Source organism: Talpa occidentalis, unplaced genomic scaffold, assembly GCF_014898055.3.
Source record: "Talpa occidentalis isolate TD23 unplaced genomic scaffold, MPIMG_talOcc4v2.1 talOcc4.9, whole genome shotgun sequence".
Lineage (NCBI taxonomy): Eukaryota > Metazoa > Chordata > Mammalia > Eulipotyphla > Talpidae > Talpa > Talpa occidentalis.
Window position 1 is genome coordinate 106384809 of NW_023605305.1, and position 16926 is coordinate 106401734.

The 16926-nt window shown below is 45.1% G+C and overlaps 1 protein-coding gene across 1 annotated transcript; it reads right to left on the bottom strand.

Moving 5' to 3' along the window:
- Positions 1 to 7032: 7032 nt before the first annotated feature.
- On the bottom strand, positions 7033 to 15363 carry GNAT2 (G protein subunit alpha transducin 2). The gene is made up of 8 exons (XM_037499393.1): positions 15071 to 15363; positions 13097 to 13139; positions 12817 to 12958; positions 11985 to 12142; positions 9830 to 9958; positions 9461 to 9590; positions 7635 to 7788; positions 7033 to 7223 (listed from the first exon to the last, which is right to left on the bottom strand). The coding sequence occupies exons 1-8, from the start codon at positions 15186 to 15188 to the stop codon at positions 7033 to 7035; spliced, it is 1065 nt and encodes a 354-aa protein (XP_037355290.1). The 5' UTR covers positions 15189 to 15363.
- Positions 15364 to 16926: the final 1563 nt, after the last annotated feature.

A 16926-nucleotide genomic window follows, 5' to 3' on the forward strand; every position in this document is an offset into this window, starting at 1 on the left:
TTATGTTTTATTCTGTTAATGTCTTCCATTTATGCTTTATTATACGCTCATTTTGGAGTACTTAAAAACGACTGCGGGTTCTTCTAATTCATTTGCCTGCCTTATATTCTTATATCCTGACCAATGTTTTCCAGTTTGTACATGTGGCTATCTTTGGACATTGCTTGCCTGGTCTGACTAGTTACTTCATCTCTATATCCATTTGCTTAGTGTATTTCTAGAGTTTCCTGTTGCAGAACCCCTTGCTATAATGGCAGTTACATGTAGGGTAAAGTTAGTGCCTCGTGCCAACTAGGGATCTGTCTTTAATTGATTTTCCCCCCCTTCTAGATGTTAAAAAAAGGCACAGTTCTCTACTCTACTTTGTACAGACCTAAATCGGCACTGATTCCTTTGCCCTTATTACCTGTGAAATCTCTCATGTGTATACTGACTTTTATTTATTTATTTATTTATTAAAAAAAAAAAAAAGATTTATTTATTTATTTATACAAGCACTGGGTACAGTCAGAAGTGCGGGAGGGTGAGAGAATTCACCAGAGCCAGAGCCGGGAGCAGAGCAGGCAGAAGGACCGAGGTACACTGCTGAGGGGAGCAGCGGGCGGCAGGAGAGGTCTGCGCGCCATGCGGGACCCTCCTCCGGTGGCCGGGGAGCAGCCGGGGATCGAACCGGCGCCGCAGAGGCTGCGGGCAGCTTCGCAACCCAGCGCTCAACCGCTGCGCCACCGGGGAGGCCCTATACTGACTTTTAAAACAAAGCTATCTCGGGCCTCCCCGGTGGCGCAGCGGTTGAGCGCTGGGTTGCGAAGCTGCCCGCAGCCTCCGCGGCGCCAGTTCGATCCCCGGCTGCTCCCCTGCCACCTGAGGAGGGTCCCACATGGCGTGCAGACCTCTCCTGCCGCCCGCTGCTCCCCTCAGCAGTGTACTTCGGTCCTTCTACCTGCTCTGCTCCCTGCTCTGGCTCTGGTGAATTCTCTCATTCTCCTGCGCTTCTGACTGTACCCAGTGCTTCTATAAATAAATGAATAAATAATCTTTAAAATAAAAAAATAAAACAAAGCTATCTCAGTTTCCCAGCACTGTCAGGTAATTGCCATTCCACTTTTGGCTTCATAGTACAAATCGGAGATTGACCTGGACAGGTCACAGATCTCCATGTAGCTCATGGCATCCAAGCGCAGGAGAAAACCAGGCTGCATAGAGGCCTGAAATTAGGAGTTGATTTTGCTCTCAATTATGAAGTGAAAGAAAGATTTAAGTGAGAAACTGGATAACTAATTTCCAGGATGTGGTCAATAGCTTTGTTGCTTTGTTTTGGTTTTAAGCCTCTCCTTTATCCCGCCACCCCATTTTCTCATTACATTTTGAGTTGCTTCTGCTGAGGAGCGCATACTTCAAAACAAGTTGGGACAGGGCATCCTTCCCCTTCCCTCACCCCCAACACCCCCCACTTTCTCCTGTAAGGCCTGCACACACCTGGCCTGACCTGAGTGTTCTCAGGAATAAGAGATAAGGAATATCATATAGCAGTATTTATCTGGAGTTGCTCATTAACACAGATTTCCTGGCTAACTTAGCATGCTAAAGTGCTTGAAACAGATTCTAGAAATGTGTATTTTTAAATAAATTCCTCAGGTGGTTCTGCTGCACCTAACCTGGGCCAACATTGAATAGGACCAATATTAGGATCAACGCAAGTAATAGAGAACTTCAAAATAGCTGGTAAACCACTGAGTTATTTTTTATTTGCCAATTGGAAGAGGCATCTTTCATACATGATTTACGGTGCCTTCCATCAAAAAAAACTAGTGTGAGGACTGTTTGATCAAAGAACACACTTACATTTTAGATACAGAGTGCAGCAGTTTCTTGAATAGCATTAATGTTGATGAGAAGAAAAAAATCATGACTGAGGTTGAATGAAATGACATTATTTGAAGGTCTGATTTTCTGTATACGTCATTTTGCTTAAATTGGTCATTTACAAGAACCTATTGTCAATGTTAACTGAAGACTTAATTAATTTTTATACAGAATTAAGACAAATCAAGAAATGTGGGTGTTTCCAAAAATTGATTTATTTCACTGCATTATTTATGCAGGAAAATGGAAAGAGACACACCTAAGTGAAGATAAAAGAAAGTTCTCTGACAGGTAAATACAGGAGTATTCATTGAATAAAGAGCAAAGCTAGCAATCTCTGAACAACAGAAGGAGCCTTTTTGAAAACAGTTAGAAAGGAGTAGTTAAGAAATGGTTGAGGAACTAAATACAAAAAGTCATCGAATACCCAAATGTTAGTGTTTTCCTGAAGTCTAGTAAGAATCAAGGTAACACAAATAATCGAATGTGAATGAACACACCACTGGGACATACCATCCTAGCGAAGTACTTTGACAGCTAGTATGTTAAATTTTTTTTAAGGATTTATTTATTTATGCATACAAGAATGGGGATACAGACCAGTGGTGTCAGAGGTGAGGTAAGGATTCACCAGAGACAGAGCAGGGAACAGAACAGGCAGACTGACTGAAATACACTGCTGAGGGGAGCAGCGGGCGAGACAGGAGAGGTCTGCTGTGCCATGTGGGTCACCTCCCCAGCTGGGGATCAAACTCATGCTGCAGTAGCTGAAGATTGCTTCATTGTGCTGATGCTTAACCTCTTGCGCCACCAGGGAGGCCCCTAGAATGTAAATTCTGTACAACGTGATTTATCTTCTGACCTTGTACCCCTGCCACCTGCTCCCCATATTTCTTTGGGTTATTTGGGCATTTTTTCGAGGCTTATTTGTACATAAGAGAGATTCCCAATGCACATAACAAAATGGAAGAAATTACCTCTTCTTTCTAACTGTTCTTCCTTGCTCGTGTAGGATAAGGATCTGGCGACCTCTCAGAATTTTATAAAGTTGGAGGGTGAGGTTGGTCGAGGGTGGGGTTGGTTGGTGTACTGGATTCTGGCCTTCCCCCTGCTTCCAACTATATATGAAATATTTCAGTCTTATATCCATTAGCAGTTACCTAAACATAGACTAAATTATTCCTTCTAGTTGTGATGTTTTATGGTTCTGATCAAATAGAAATAACATTTTTAAAGGTGCTATTGCTTTGTAAATACGATACTCAAAAGACAAAACCAGCAAGTGTGTTCTTTGTAGCTGATTGTCTCTCTCAGCATCACTCCCCCCATATTCATTTTGAAGTCATGAAAAAAAGTTTAACTATCAATTGATTTAAAATTTGTGAAGCAGGGTGAAAAGCTCTTTCTTTGCTTTGTTGTACATTTAAGTCCAGTTTTTAATTTTCTAATCATACCAGTGCTTGCTTTTTTTGGGGCCAAGACAGAAAAGTGCCCTTCTGCCTCTGCAGTTTGACTGCATGGGAATGTCTTCACACCTCTACCTGGCTGGACCACCAGAGCCTCTGGAATCTGCTCTGCGGGCTGTGCCGGGTAGAGAGGGCAGTGGGAGGTAAGAGCTTTTCACGCTTCCCCACCTTTCCCACCCAGCATTTTGGCACACTTGGGTCTACGGCACAGCTCCAAGTAGAGAGTGGGTGTGTTTGTTTTTTTTTTTTTTTAAAGATTTATTTATTTATGCATACAAGAACGGGGGTACAGGCCAGAGGTGCGGGCGGCGAGAGGATCCACCAGAGACAGTGCGGGGAGCAGAACAGACAGATGACCGAAATACACTGCTGAGGGGAGCAGCGGGTGCTACAGGAGAGGTCTGATGCACCATGTGGGAATCTAGCTGGCAGGCCAGGAATTGAACCTGCACTGCAAAGGCTGAGAACAGCTTCAAAGCGCTGTGCTCAACCCACTGAGCCACCGGGGAGGCCCAGTCTTTATAAATTTGACCACTTTAGATAGCAAATAATTGGAATTATGCGGTTTCATCCTTTTGTGTCAATTATACCGTGTTTTTGTTTAAAAAAAGATAAAAGGACTCAACAGATTTCATGAAATAGAACCTAATTTATATTCGGTTTACTGTCACCAGTATCTTAATTATGTAATACGAGGGAAGTGCAGTATGGTCTCTGCCCTGTGAGGATACGAATGGGAAACTCTACTTTTGAGAAACAAACTGAAAGCCATTGATATTTATGTTTGGTTGCTGTACCCTAGCTTCACATTCCATTTTGAGACCAATTTGTGTTTAATTTGGACATGGTTTTGTTAAACATGCATGATTTAGAAATGGTATATCTAAAAGATAACCAAGAATTTGGTTGGAATGAGGAAGACTTAGAATAAGAAACTGAGTTTGGCTTTATGGTGCGCTTGTACAAATGTTGGTGCTGTGTTGGTAGTGTGGTGCATATATAAGGGCCATGGGCTTTGGTTTCAGAAGGCCTGTTTTTGGAGTTCTAATTCTGCTACTTCTAAGCAGTGTGACCTTGAAGATACCCCAACTCCCTGCACCTCAGTTTTTTAACTCTAAATTGCTGATGATGGGTCTGGAATATTTTGAAGTTTCTTTTAGCTGTATCATTCTAAGAATTAAGATTTTAGTCCATGAAAATAAGGTTGAATATTAGTTTCTGACCTAATTTGTTACGAAAAAGATTCTGGTGACTTTTAAAAGTATGTAAAATTCAACAGCTTTATGTAAATTTAAAGTGAGGCAAAAGAGATAAAGACAGCCAAGTGATTATATAGCTTAATGTTGATGTTAAGTATTCTAGCAGCTATTTTATGCCAAGAAGTCCTTTTCATGAGCACAATCAAAAAGATCAAAATAAGCCGTTGTGTAGAAGTATCAGTGCACTTGTCTCTAGTTCTGACAGCTGTGGGAACTCTGAGCCTGACAAATAGTTAAGCTGGGGTCAGGATGAATGCCTTTTTGGGAAGCTTATCCAGAACACTTGAGGTGAAGTCCGTTTGCTCAGAGATGTGCCCACTGTTGGCCAAGAGTTTCAGAGAATTATGTTGACTTTATTCTAAGATACATTTGAATGGATAACCAAGGCGTGTGGACTTGCCCAAAGAGTTTTAGATTAAAAACATAAGATCTTAAAATAACCAAATCGTAACCCCAGGAAAGGAGCTGCAGAACGTGTTTTAAGCACTGCTGCTTCCCCACCAGCCTCCAAGATAAACTTTTTGCAAAGTGTTTATGCAGAATGACTTGTGTGACCTTGTTAAAAAGTTAGGATGTTTATCAGAGAAAAACCTTGTCTTGTTTTGCTAGGTGTTTTTGAATTTTCTCCCAGTGAACCTGTCCACCCGGCTGTTTGCATGGTAGTTCTGTGGGGAATACCAGTAACCGAGGAGTCTGGATTAGGCTTTTATAGTTGGGTCCATAACCAATTCTTGTCTAGAATCTAAGGCCCAGGAAAAGTTAATAAGCAAACAGGTACGATTGCAGGGCATGTGGGGCACCCTGTTTAATGATAGAATCAGGATGATAAATGATGTTTGGGGCCCGAATAGGCAAGATCATTATGGTATCCAGGATTCTTAACCTAGATCTTCAGCACTCCAAAGGTAGAGCTGTGTTCACTGTATTGTAATTTGCTGGAATTTTATGCATTTTTAAATGTTCTAAAAGAGGTCCTTAGGTTTCATCAGACTGCCAGACGGATTCCTTCTACAGAAAGGACCCAGATTCCCTGTGTGTTAAAGTGAACAGGTGAGTGATGGTTGCCACTTAGGAGAGTCCCTGAACAGCTCCTGAATGCAAGGGCTCTTACCCAGGTTTCACTTTAAGTTTTTTAATTTGCAGTAGTCAGAGTGGTTTCCTTTATTTATCTGGTAATTCATCCAACTTGGTTTCTTTTCAGGGAATCAAAAACTATTAAATGCATCTAATTTTAACAGCTGCAGATTTATCCTTCAGTGTATTTCAAGCTCATATGGCTCTCTAGTATCAATATTGCTAGTCGCAGCCTAAGTGTGAATGTGTGTTTCTGGCAAGGAGCAGATTTTCGTTTTAATTGACACTTTCTTTTATATACTAAATTTTGGGTGCCAAGAGCTTTCCTCACTAGTAGTTGTAAATGCTAAATCTATACTTGACTTCACCACCTCCTGTCAAGATAAATGCAAGCTTCTTTCCCCTCAAAGGAGTTCAAAGGAATAATTTACTTGTTGGTCTGTTTGGGAGATGTTTTCAGCCAGGCCTCACATGGACCCACGTGAGTAGATTTTCAGTGCCTGAAAACAAGATCAGCTGCCTTTTTTGTTCTGAAACATGTAGCAGTTGAAATGAGGACTTTAGGATTGCCCACTTGTTCTCAATGTATAATAGAGATGTGGCAGCAATAAACCATTAAGACTGCAAGTGGGAGTATGTTGATGTTCTCCCAGTTTACTCAGAAATTATCTTGTATAGCTGAGAAGTGGTTACATGTGGAGATAAAAGAAACTCCGTGTTTTTGCAGCTTTGGGAGCAGAAGGGTAATCTGCACTTAATAAAGAGGGTTGTCTTGGATGTGTGCCTCAGAAACCAACAGGCTTACATCTCCTCATCCCATGATCCAGATCTCTGCGCAAACATACATAGATGTCTGTTAATAAAAAGGGGCTGGTGGGTTTACTCAAGTTTTGTTTCTATATTTTGCAGGCTGTGTGGAAGGTTTGCTGTTTTGCTTAGAATAGTTCATCTAAAAGCCAGGTGGTGAATTCAATAAATGACAGTTTTTACGTAGGATTTCTTTCTATGACTAACCACACAGCCTTCCCTCAGTTATGTTCGTGGTCGTCAGAATAATCCTGTGAACTAGTAGAGAAGTTATCTTCATTTTATAGATGAGGAACTTGAGGTTCAGAAATGAAGTATTCATGTTTTTTGTAGGAAGCTGTAGAACCCGTCCTGGGACCTTAGTTTCTGACCCCTGGTCTTTAACCTGTACTAGCTGTCCCACTTTGAAAAGAACTTAAGGGAGACGATTGGAATCATACTCACTCCATTTCCAGAAGGAGAATGGGTTCGTTCTTCATGTCGTGGTATAGTGATGTATGCTTTTCTGCTTGAAATTACCCAGATTCCAAGCCTGATTATAGAAGAATGAAGAATGGTGAGGATTAGAAGAGCCCACAGTCCTTGAGGTTTTCTTTGATGATAATATCTGTAACTGCATCAAATACAAATTTGACATTCTGTGTGTCAGTGGCACAGGTCATGTGACTGTAGATTTCTTTGACATCTTTTCGCATGTTGAGATCAAGGAACTGACTCTTGATGTAATTCCCTGCGTCCTCATAAGAGTTGTTCCCTGGTTTTCCAGAAAAATAGTGAAGAGGTGGGATAAGTTAGTTTTCCTTATTTGCTCATCTATTCTTTAGGTGGCTGGATCTTAAAATATTGTGTTATTGAACAGCTACATTTGGGGTCCTATTTCAGAGGGAGGGCTCTCTCCTGTTGTACCTAGTTTTGTTACTTGAGTAAAGACATTGATTGAAGAGGTGTCTCTCTGTCTCTGCCCTTGGTTTCTGGGAAGTAACATTTGAATAGCTGCTCTCCTGTTCTAACATGTGCTCTGTCCCAGAGTCAGCAAACCCATAACTGAATGCCCAGGTTTTTCCCTAAAGACAAATTCTTTTATGTCTCTGTGGTAGAGGAAGCAAGGCAGCCAGCAGTCATGACTAAGAAAACATCACCATTGTCTCCAGCCCTTGGCACTTACCATCATATTCTGGAAAACAGATGCTGAGATGAACTTTCTTGACTTTTTCCCCAAAGAGGTCCTTCTTGTTGAGAAAGAGGACAATGGAAGTAGCTGCAAAAAACTTGTGGTTGCATATGCTGTTGAACAGGTGCAGTGATTCATGCATACGATTCTAGTAGAGGAAACACCAGAAATATCAGATCGGCTGACAGAGCATTTGCCTGCTTCCTGTTCTCATTCGCCTTGGAGAGATTAGTGCTTCACATGTAAAAGGAAAGACCAGAACAGCTTCTCTCTGAGTGTGAAGTACAGCAAAGCAGTCTGGCTTCCTTCTAATCCTTTTCCTATCATAGCCGTGCGACTTGGGAGAATTACTGAGCTTTTCTGCATATCAGTTCCCCTGACGTGTCCCAGAGAACCATGTGCTTACCTGATCATGTATGTAGAGTGTCCGTGATGGTGGCTGGCATATAGGTTTATAATAAATGTTATGCAGGTCTTTGGCAGCCAGCACACAGCTAAGGGCTTTGCCTTCTCTAAGTACTGCTGCTAAACCAGGCCCAAGTTAGCATGTGCCCATTTGTATCTCCCTGATGCCTTTGATAGGCTTCTGTTAAGAGAGTCTGGGATCTGTTTGGGCGGGAACATAACAGGAATTCTTTGGCATTGGTGTCAGATAGTGAGAGCTAGAGAATTTCCCACCGCTAGCACTTCTGATCCCTTTTTTCCTTCACTGATTGCCATTCCGAGCAAGTGAGAAGTGGTGCTATATATATGCAGGGTGCAGAGGTTGCCCAGTGACCCAGCCCAGTGACTGTTTTTAGGGAGTGGACTTAGAGGGTCTTGAAGTAGACTGTTAACTGACTGTGATCCAGTCTTTTCATCCAATAAAGAGAGAAATGAAATTCTGTAGCAGTGCAAGTTGTTAATGCTCCGACTATACCCTTTAGGACCTCATAGATCTTAGGATTAAAGATGGACGAAATCTCAGAAAAAGTATAGCCCTTTTCAGTAGATGTTTTCGCTAGAAGATATGCAGTGCTCTGCTGTGGATTTGAACTCCAAGGAGAGCAGGAAAACTAGAGCAAGGGATAGGAGGCTGTGTGGTTTGTCAAGCATCACTGAGCTGCGGGGCTCCATTTATGGAGCAGAGAGATACCGATGCACGGTGAGTGTTTTCCATGCCTTTGACATTCCCCTCTCAGAAGGTAGCTTGCTGGGGTCTGACACTTGTCTTGCAGAGATCCTGTCATGTAGAACTCTACAGGCTCAGGAGAATCAACCCCAGGTAGTTCTCCAGCTGCCGATTTAATTGACATGTAGGAAACCTGGTTTGCCTGTCTCTCCTTAGTCCTGTTGGTACTGGTACGTATTTAGGCTTCCAAATGAGGTTAGTAGCTCAACTCCTCTATTTAACGTTGCATAAAGACAGACACCATATGTTTGCTCAGCTGTCATTTTTTATCTCCTATATTTCCCTAGGCAGCCTGGCTGGGGTGGGGGGGGGGGCGTTCCTTAGTGTAGCACCTTTGGTATGACACCATTGCTTTGCCAAGCTGATGGTCCCTTGCTCCTTTAATGCTAGATTCTTTTGAGCTCAGTGATATCAGATGATACTTGAATATCTAATCTGAGACCAAGATAACATGCTGACCTAGAACTTGCAGAAGAGGTATTTCTAGAATTATTTGCCTGGGACATTGATTGGTCTGCTAGAGGACTGCTAGACAGTCAATGTTAGCTGACATCACCGAAATTGGGACAGTGGATTGACACAAAGCTCAGAGGAAGGTTCACAGGGAGGACTTGTTCTATCAACACTGCTTGGTGCAAAGGCCACTCACCACTTCGTCATCTTCCACCAGCACCATATCATAAGCACTGAGGGCTGCGCAGAAAATGATGCAGGTGACTCCTTCAAAGCAGTGGATCCACTTCTTTCTTTCTGATCTCTGCCCTCCAACATCAAACATCCTGAGGGGAGAAGCAGCCATTCTCATAGGTATGCCCGCCTTTTTATGACCCCACACACTTGGTGTTCACCCTGAGATGCGCTCACATTGGGGCCAGTTGCAGTAAGATAGAAAGTGAGGAAGGAAGGGGGAGAGGGAGGACACTAGGTCAGGCTTGTGTGGAGACCAAGAAGCCTGCCCTTGCCCTTCTGGGGGATTTCATGTGTGTACTTGAGGTGTCCCAGAGAACCATGTACTTACCTGAAGTTCAAGTCTTTGACAGAAAACTTGGTCTCAATGATCCCTGTAGTTTTGACTCTGGATCGAAGCACATCTTGCTCATTAGGGAGGTAGTCGGGGGCTGTAATCCGGTCTAATTGGTTTAGGTAACTGGAGAGAAGTGATTGACATTCAATTTTCCACAGCCAAGGCTGAGAGAGGTAAAGGGTCTTAACCTGAGTCACAGAACTAATTTGGCACTAGAACCAGGACCAGAAGCCATATTGTTAAATCTAGAATTCTTTCCCTCAAACCCTCATGTGTTCTTACAAAAGGAAGTGTGGGGTGAGCTGAAGGACAGCCCATTTGAGGCAGGGATTCTGCCCCATTTAAGTCAGCTAGCTTTCTCTTGAACTTCGCGTGACTATAAAGTTTTTTTTTTTCTAGACCCTGAGATTCAACTTGGTAGTTTCAATAGGTGTCAGCATTTCCATCAAGAAGTAGATTAAAAGAGGCTTTAGAGGGCCTCCCTAGGGGCACAACAGGTTGAGCACAATTCTATGAAGCTGTCTGCAGCCTCTGCAGTGTGGGTTCGATTCCCAGCCCACCAGGGAGATACCCACATTGCGTGGCAGACCTATCTTGCCTGCTGCTCCCCTCAGCAGGGTACTTTGGTCCTTCTGCCTGCTCTACTCCCCGTTCTGTCTCTGGTGAATTCTCTCACCCTCCTGTGCTTCTGTCCTGTACCCCAGTTCTTGTATAAATAAATAAATCTTAAAAAAAAAGAGGCTTTAGAGGCATGAGACACAAATCAATGCATGCAAGGACTTAGAAACAAACTGAGGGAAGAAATTTTGAGATAACTGGGGGGAATTTAAATGAACACAGACTTGGATATTGGATGACATTCAGGAATTTGTGTTTAGGAATGTGATTAAGAGTCTTTATTTTTTAGAGAAAACAATGAAATGTTGGGATGAGATGTTTGGATGAATATCCAGTGGGGAATAGAGGTAAAATGAAACAAAAGTGGCTGTGTGTAGATAACTGTTGAAGCTGGATGATTCATGGTTTAGTTCTACTTAAGAGTTTGATAATGCACATAAAATTTTTTTTTAAGGGTAGAAGGAAGGCAGTTGTGAAGTGAGATGACCGAGAGAAGGGGAAGAATACGAACACCAGGTTCCAACTCTATGCCAGACATTTTCATGTTGAAATCCTCATTTTACCTTATAAGCCTTCAAGTTTCATATCCCATCTTACAGATGCAGGAAAAAATACAGAGTAAATAACTTGCCCGGAGTCAAGGGTCATTATGGTGAATTGTGAAAAATAGTCAACATGGTGGTCAAATAGACCTGGATTCAAACCCAGCCTCTGCCCTTTAGCTTTGACCTTGGACTAATTTTCAGAGCCTCACTTTTTGATCTGTAAATGGGCTTATTAAAAGAAGTTCTACCTCAAAGACTTACTGTGCAGATGAAATGAGATATTCTACCTAATGCATCTAGCAGTGCCCAGACCTTAATGAGTGCGTGCTCCAGGGACAGTAAGTGATGACCTCCCGACATTAGGTGGCAGAATGAGTCAGGCCTGGCATTGGTAAACTCTGTGCCCCTTTTTGTAACCAGTCTTACAAAGTTAATTCTCTCCAGTCCCTGACAGACTTTCCTTTGGTTTTTCCTGGAAGTTTGTGTTACCCCTGCCCTGGTACCCTGACATAAGATGCTATGGGTGGAGGAGACTTTGCTTTCTGGTTAGTGGCCTAAGTAGAACCTGGATTACCAGCTAGAAAGCTCAGCCCTGGAAGAGCCACTGTGAGTCAGGCCTGAGAGTGCGACACTGCAGGGCCGTCTGTGTTCACAGTTGAAAGGAACAGCTATCTACCATGTAATTGTCCAGGGGCTGAGGGCCGCTCGTCAGAGCCCCTCTCTTTAATATTTTTTGTCTGTTTTGTAGGCTGCAGTGAGCCAGCCTAAGGAAGTACAGGGTGGTGGGAGCTATGGCAAATGTCCCTACCTAAAGGCACTAAATTCACAACCTAACAAAACACTGCTTAAGTCTAAAAAACAGATGTACAGACTGAATCAACCCTTGGATCTCCACCTTTCAGTTTCTGAACCTTTAGGTTGGGTGTGATTTCTCCTGGAAGTGTTGCTTATGTCTCACCTCACCCCTTCCCTGGCCAGAGACTTACTAAGATGCCGAGTCATTGAGCTGGTACTCGGCAGCTCTGTCGAAGCAGGCTTGTACCCCAGCATCATCCCACAACCTCTTGATGACCTCCACCAGCTCGGGAGGCATGGTGCCCTCCTCAACGGAGTCCGCCAGGCTGCTGAGCTGTCGCCCATCGCCCTAGAAGGCAGAAAGTGGACAACTACATTGGAGTGATGGTTTTCTAGGAGGCTTCTGGGACAACTACTAAAGGAAAGCACTTTGCAATGCTATCACAGCCCATGGTGGAGACAGTTTCTAGTTAAGATTCCACAAAAAACACTAATTTTCAAGTGTGCGTCTGAGTTGTAGAGGCTGGCAATATGTCAGTCCTGGGATGTCTAGCAGGTAGCTGAGGTTTCAGGTGGTATTTTCATCTTCCATCCTTGGGCCGAAAGTGTAATGCCATAAAATGTGTCCTCTGCAGAAGGGGAAGGGGGTGGTTGACAACCAGGTTGCCCGTGAAATAGACAAGATGGAAGACAAGAACCCAGACCTTTGTTCTTTGATTCAAATCTAGGGAAATGCCAGTGCTGGCACTAGGGGTTTAGCTGATGGAAGTTACCTGGCCAGGGCAAGGAGCCCCAAGGGGAGCATTTAAATACTAAAATAAGATAAAAAGGCAAAGGAAACAGATTTTGTAAACATTACAATGGTAGGTAGGAACTGCTTTCTTCTCTAGGCCTGAATAAAAAGATTTGAAGCTTAGCAGGTGGGATTTCAGTTAGACAACGCTTATCTGACCCATCTTTCCTCAAAACTTATTGGCTGCTGGTCTGTTTGTTGTCATGAACCACATACTGGTAACCACGTACTACACAACTTGGTTCCGCATAGTCAATGCCCAGTGTGGACATGGCCCGCATGATAGCCAGGATGGACTGCAGCACGTTCCCGTAGATGACGGACTTGTACTCCAGGCACTCTTCCGGCGTGTAGCCGTCCTGATGAATGATCCTGCAAGGAGAGTGAGGAGTAAGGGCCACGTCGATGAGGCACGCTGGGAATCAGGTCTAGAGAGCCCTGCACGCGCCGAGATTCCATCGGCTCTGACTGCACCCTCCCTCAGTCCTTTGGGGCTTTGTCCATACTCACTTCATCTGCTTGACGATGGTGCTCTTGCCCGACTCTCCCGCACCTGCAGGGAGAAAAGCTTGTGCTTCAGGCTCCCGCCAGCTCTCCCCACCCCTCCCATAGATGGGCTGTGAGAAGCCCAAGGCTCTGCGGGCCTGGAAGCCTTGTTAGGGTGATCGCTGCCCTTAAGTTCTGCTGGCCTTCAGCTGGCACCTTCAAGTCTGGTTTTAAAGCAAGTTTCTCTGCACTGTTGACATTTTGGGTGGATAATTCTTTCCTGTGGGGGTTGTGCTGCGTACTGTAGGGTGTTTGGCAGCATTCCTGGCCCTCATCTCCCCTCCATTTCCAACCAAAAGTGTCTCCAGACACTTCCGATGTCTCCAGGGTGGGGGAGGATCTCTTTGAGAACCACTGATAGATTCAGGGGAATTCCTTTAACACATTTCTCTCCCCAGCTTTACTCAGGAGAGTGATTTGGGGGCAGGATTGGAGTGAGCTAGGTCACTTCATTGAAATACTATTCTTTCATCATCTTGCTGCTTCCTTTATTGATTAAAATATCCCAATATCTTCATTCACACGCTGCTCTCCTATTAAAAAAACCCATGCAAAAAAAAAAATAATTAAAAAACCCATGTGGGGCCTCCCTGGTGGCACAGCGGGTTGAGCGCAGCGCTGTGAAGCTGTCCGCAGCCTCGGCAGCGCAGGTTCGATTCCTGGCCAGCCAGGGAGATTCCCACATGGCAAGCAGACCTCTCCTGTCCCGCCCACTGCTCCCCTCAGCAGTGTATTTCAGTCAGTCTGCCTGTTTTGCTCCCTGCTCTGTCTCTGGTGAATCCTCTCACCCTCCTGTGCCTCTGGCCTGTACCCCAGCTCTTGTATAAAAATAAATAAATCTTTAAACAAAACAGAAACATATAACCCTTCAAGCCTCTCCCCAAGCTACACTACCCTGAGGCCTCTGGCCCCTCCCAATAGCCTCTGCTTGTTTCCACTAAGCATCTTATCCTGAATGTGGAAGAAAGCTGCTTAGATTTAAAAGATCCCTCAGTGGCCATCTCTCTTTGCCCTGCGCTCCTGGGCTCCTTGGAGTCCGGGTTTAGCTTACAGTGTCACTCTCCTTTAGTGTGTCATCAGCCATGCCACAGATCAGCTGGAGGAAGGAGGTGCCTTAGCCCGGAGCTCTGTGCAAGCCAGCCAGTGACTAATAGACCCCGCCTGCTCTAGCTCGCCTACCTCAGTACCACAGGGGTTATTCTAAACCAGATGCCCCAAGCTCTTCATTGTCTTCATTCTATAATATCTATAGCCCTGGTCAATTTCTCTACAGCTGAGATGCCCTGTTTTCCTCAGCACAGATTGGTGATCTGCTTAGGGGCTCATCAAGGTGATGAACCTCCTGTTGTTAGGGGTGTTAGAGACACCTACTGAATAAAAAACCAGGAAAAGACTGTAGGTAAAGACTTTGTTTCTCCCTGCCCAGGGTCCCTACTTTTAAGTTTTACAACATTTTTACTGAAAGCAACAAGTAACCACTATACTTGGCAAGAGCCAGTGGACAGATCCCTGGTACCACGTGGCATGGATGACGTGGTAGGAAGGCGCTGTCCTCTGAGGCCTTGACTCAGTTCTCTGACCGCAGATGCGTGAGCATCTGTAAGCACAGTAGTTGCCACAGTAGTTGCCAAGCCAAAAGGAGCTGTTAGATGTGGTTGGATTTGGAGATAGGTGGGTCTGTGCTGGCCCTTGCACTGTGCCTGGCTCTGGGATGAGCAGAACAATTCCAGGGTGGCTTTGGCCATCTGCATCTCCTTGGGGGTGGCTGTGCCCAGCACTTGAGCTCCTGATGCCCTCCCCTGAAACTGGAGGGGAGGGGAAAGATGACCTGCCTCCCCCCCAACCCCCCCACAGGGTGGGCTAGAACCCGCCTACCACCCAGGATAAGCAGGAAGGAGCAGAGCCTCCTTCTCTGGCTCATCTTTCCATCTTGCTCACCCAGCAACAGCAGCTTGACGGTCTTGGCTTCCTTCTCAGCATCCTCCTGCAGCTTCTTTTCTAGCTCCTTGGACCTCTTGGCCAGTTCTCTGTCCTCAGCACTGATTCCACTCCCCATCTTTCTGCTGTCTCCTCCTGGGCTGCTTCCTCCAGCCCTTCCGCTTCTCTAGGACTTCCTGTCTGTGAGATGGAAGTCAAGGAAAAAGTAAGTGGGGATCAAGCATCAGTTGCTTAGTCCTAAAAAGCTGGTCTGTATGGAGCTGAGTGAGGGAATAGGCTCTGGGTTCATAGACCCTGCCCGTGTTGGCTGACGCTCCCCACCCCAGCTGGAGACCTACCTAATCTCGGGATTTAGCCTTTCTATCTAGCAGCGTGATGGGTCAAGCCAATTAAGAGCTCAGTGTGACAAAGGGCAAAGACTCAAATATTTCTTTTTCTAGGAAAATGACCTGCTGGATTCTGACACAGGAGGGAGAGGATGGTGGTACTGGAGCTCTCTGGAAAAACGGCTGCCCCATCCTATTGAGGGGCTGATCCCCTAAAAGTCTTTTCCTTCCTTGGATTCACTTGCATCTTAGAGCTAGAGATTACAGCACAAAGGTAGGAAGCTCTCCCCATGACAAGACTCCAGATTACAGGGTCTTGGTTTCAAGGACTTCAGGACATCAAAGCATACTCATCCATCATAGCAGGCCGGTCCTGGCCAGGACTTTTTGTTTGGGCTGGTACCCCTTGTTGGAAAGAGTACCCTCCACTCCCCCAGTGGCTGTTGCTCCAGGAAGCTGTTAGTATTGTTTCATTACGCGGCTCATCTCTTTGCACACACTTCTGCTACTAGTACTTGCTGCTTAAGATTGCACTTGTTTTGGGCCTCCCTGGTGGTGCAGCGGTTGAGCGCTGGGTTGCGAAGCTGCCTGCAGCCTCTGCAGCGCCGGTTCGATCCCCGGCTGCTCCCCAGCCACCGGAGGAGGGTCCCACATGGCACGCAGACCTCTCCTGCTGCCTGCTCTGCTCCCCGCTCTGGCTCTGGTGAATTCTCTCACCCTCCCGCGCTTCTGACTGTACCCAGTGCTTGTATAGATAAATAAATAAATCTTTTAAAAAAAAAAAATCAAAAAGAAATGAAACGTAGTTTAAAAAAAAAAAAAGATTGCACTTGTTTTACAAATCTCTTTCCCTCAGACTGTCAGTTCCTCTGCCTGAAGGTGAGGGACTAGATCTGATTCACTTTCGAATCCTTCAGACCTTGTGGTTTACTCGCGGATCCTCAGTAGAGATTTGGTGAAGGGAGGAAGGAAAGGCATGTGGTGGAGGGGATGGGCTTCTTCCTCTCTGGACTGTCCAGGCCAACTTCCCTTGGGGAGCGCGCTTGCTCACAGGGAGTTAGGGTCAGAGTTCCTCCTGCATCACTTCACAGACTGCTTCCTTGGGAAACTGCACTCGAACCAGTTTCCCTCTCACAGGCTGGGAGGGCTCTCTCAGGCCCCCAGCCCAGCTGAGTGCAGTCTAACAATCACTCAGACGTCCCGAAGACGCTCCATGGACGGTGCTTTTCCATGCCTGTAATTCCATTTTTCTGAAGTGAGACTTGCTGGTTTGACCCTTCCACAAAAAGAGACACTTCAGAATTTTGCCACCCAAAATGTGGTCCAGGGTCCAGCCAGGAGACTTAGAAATGCAGACTCTCAGGCCTTAGCCCAGACTTTCTGATGTAGACCCTGCATGTTAGCAAAATCACAGGTTATTCTAAGGACATGGGAGGTTGGGAAGCAGTGCCCTAGAGTACTAGGGAGCTAACTGGGTTCCCTCAAACTTGCCTACTCATTAGGCCACCTGGGAGGCTGGTTTTTGTATTT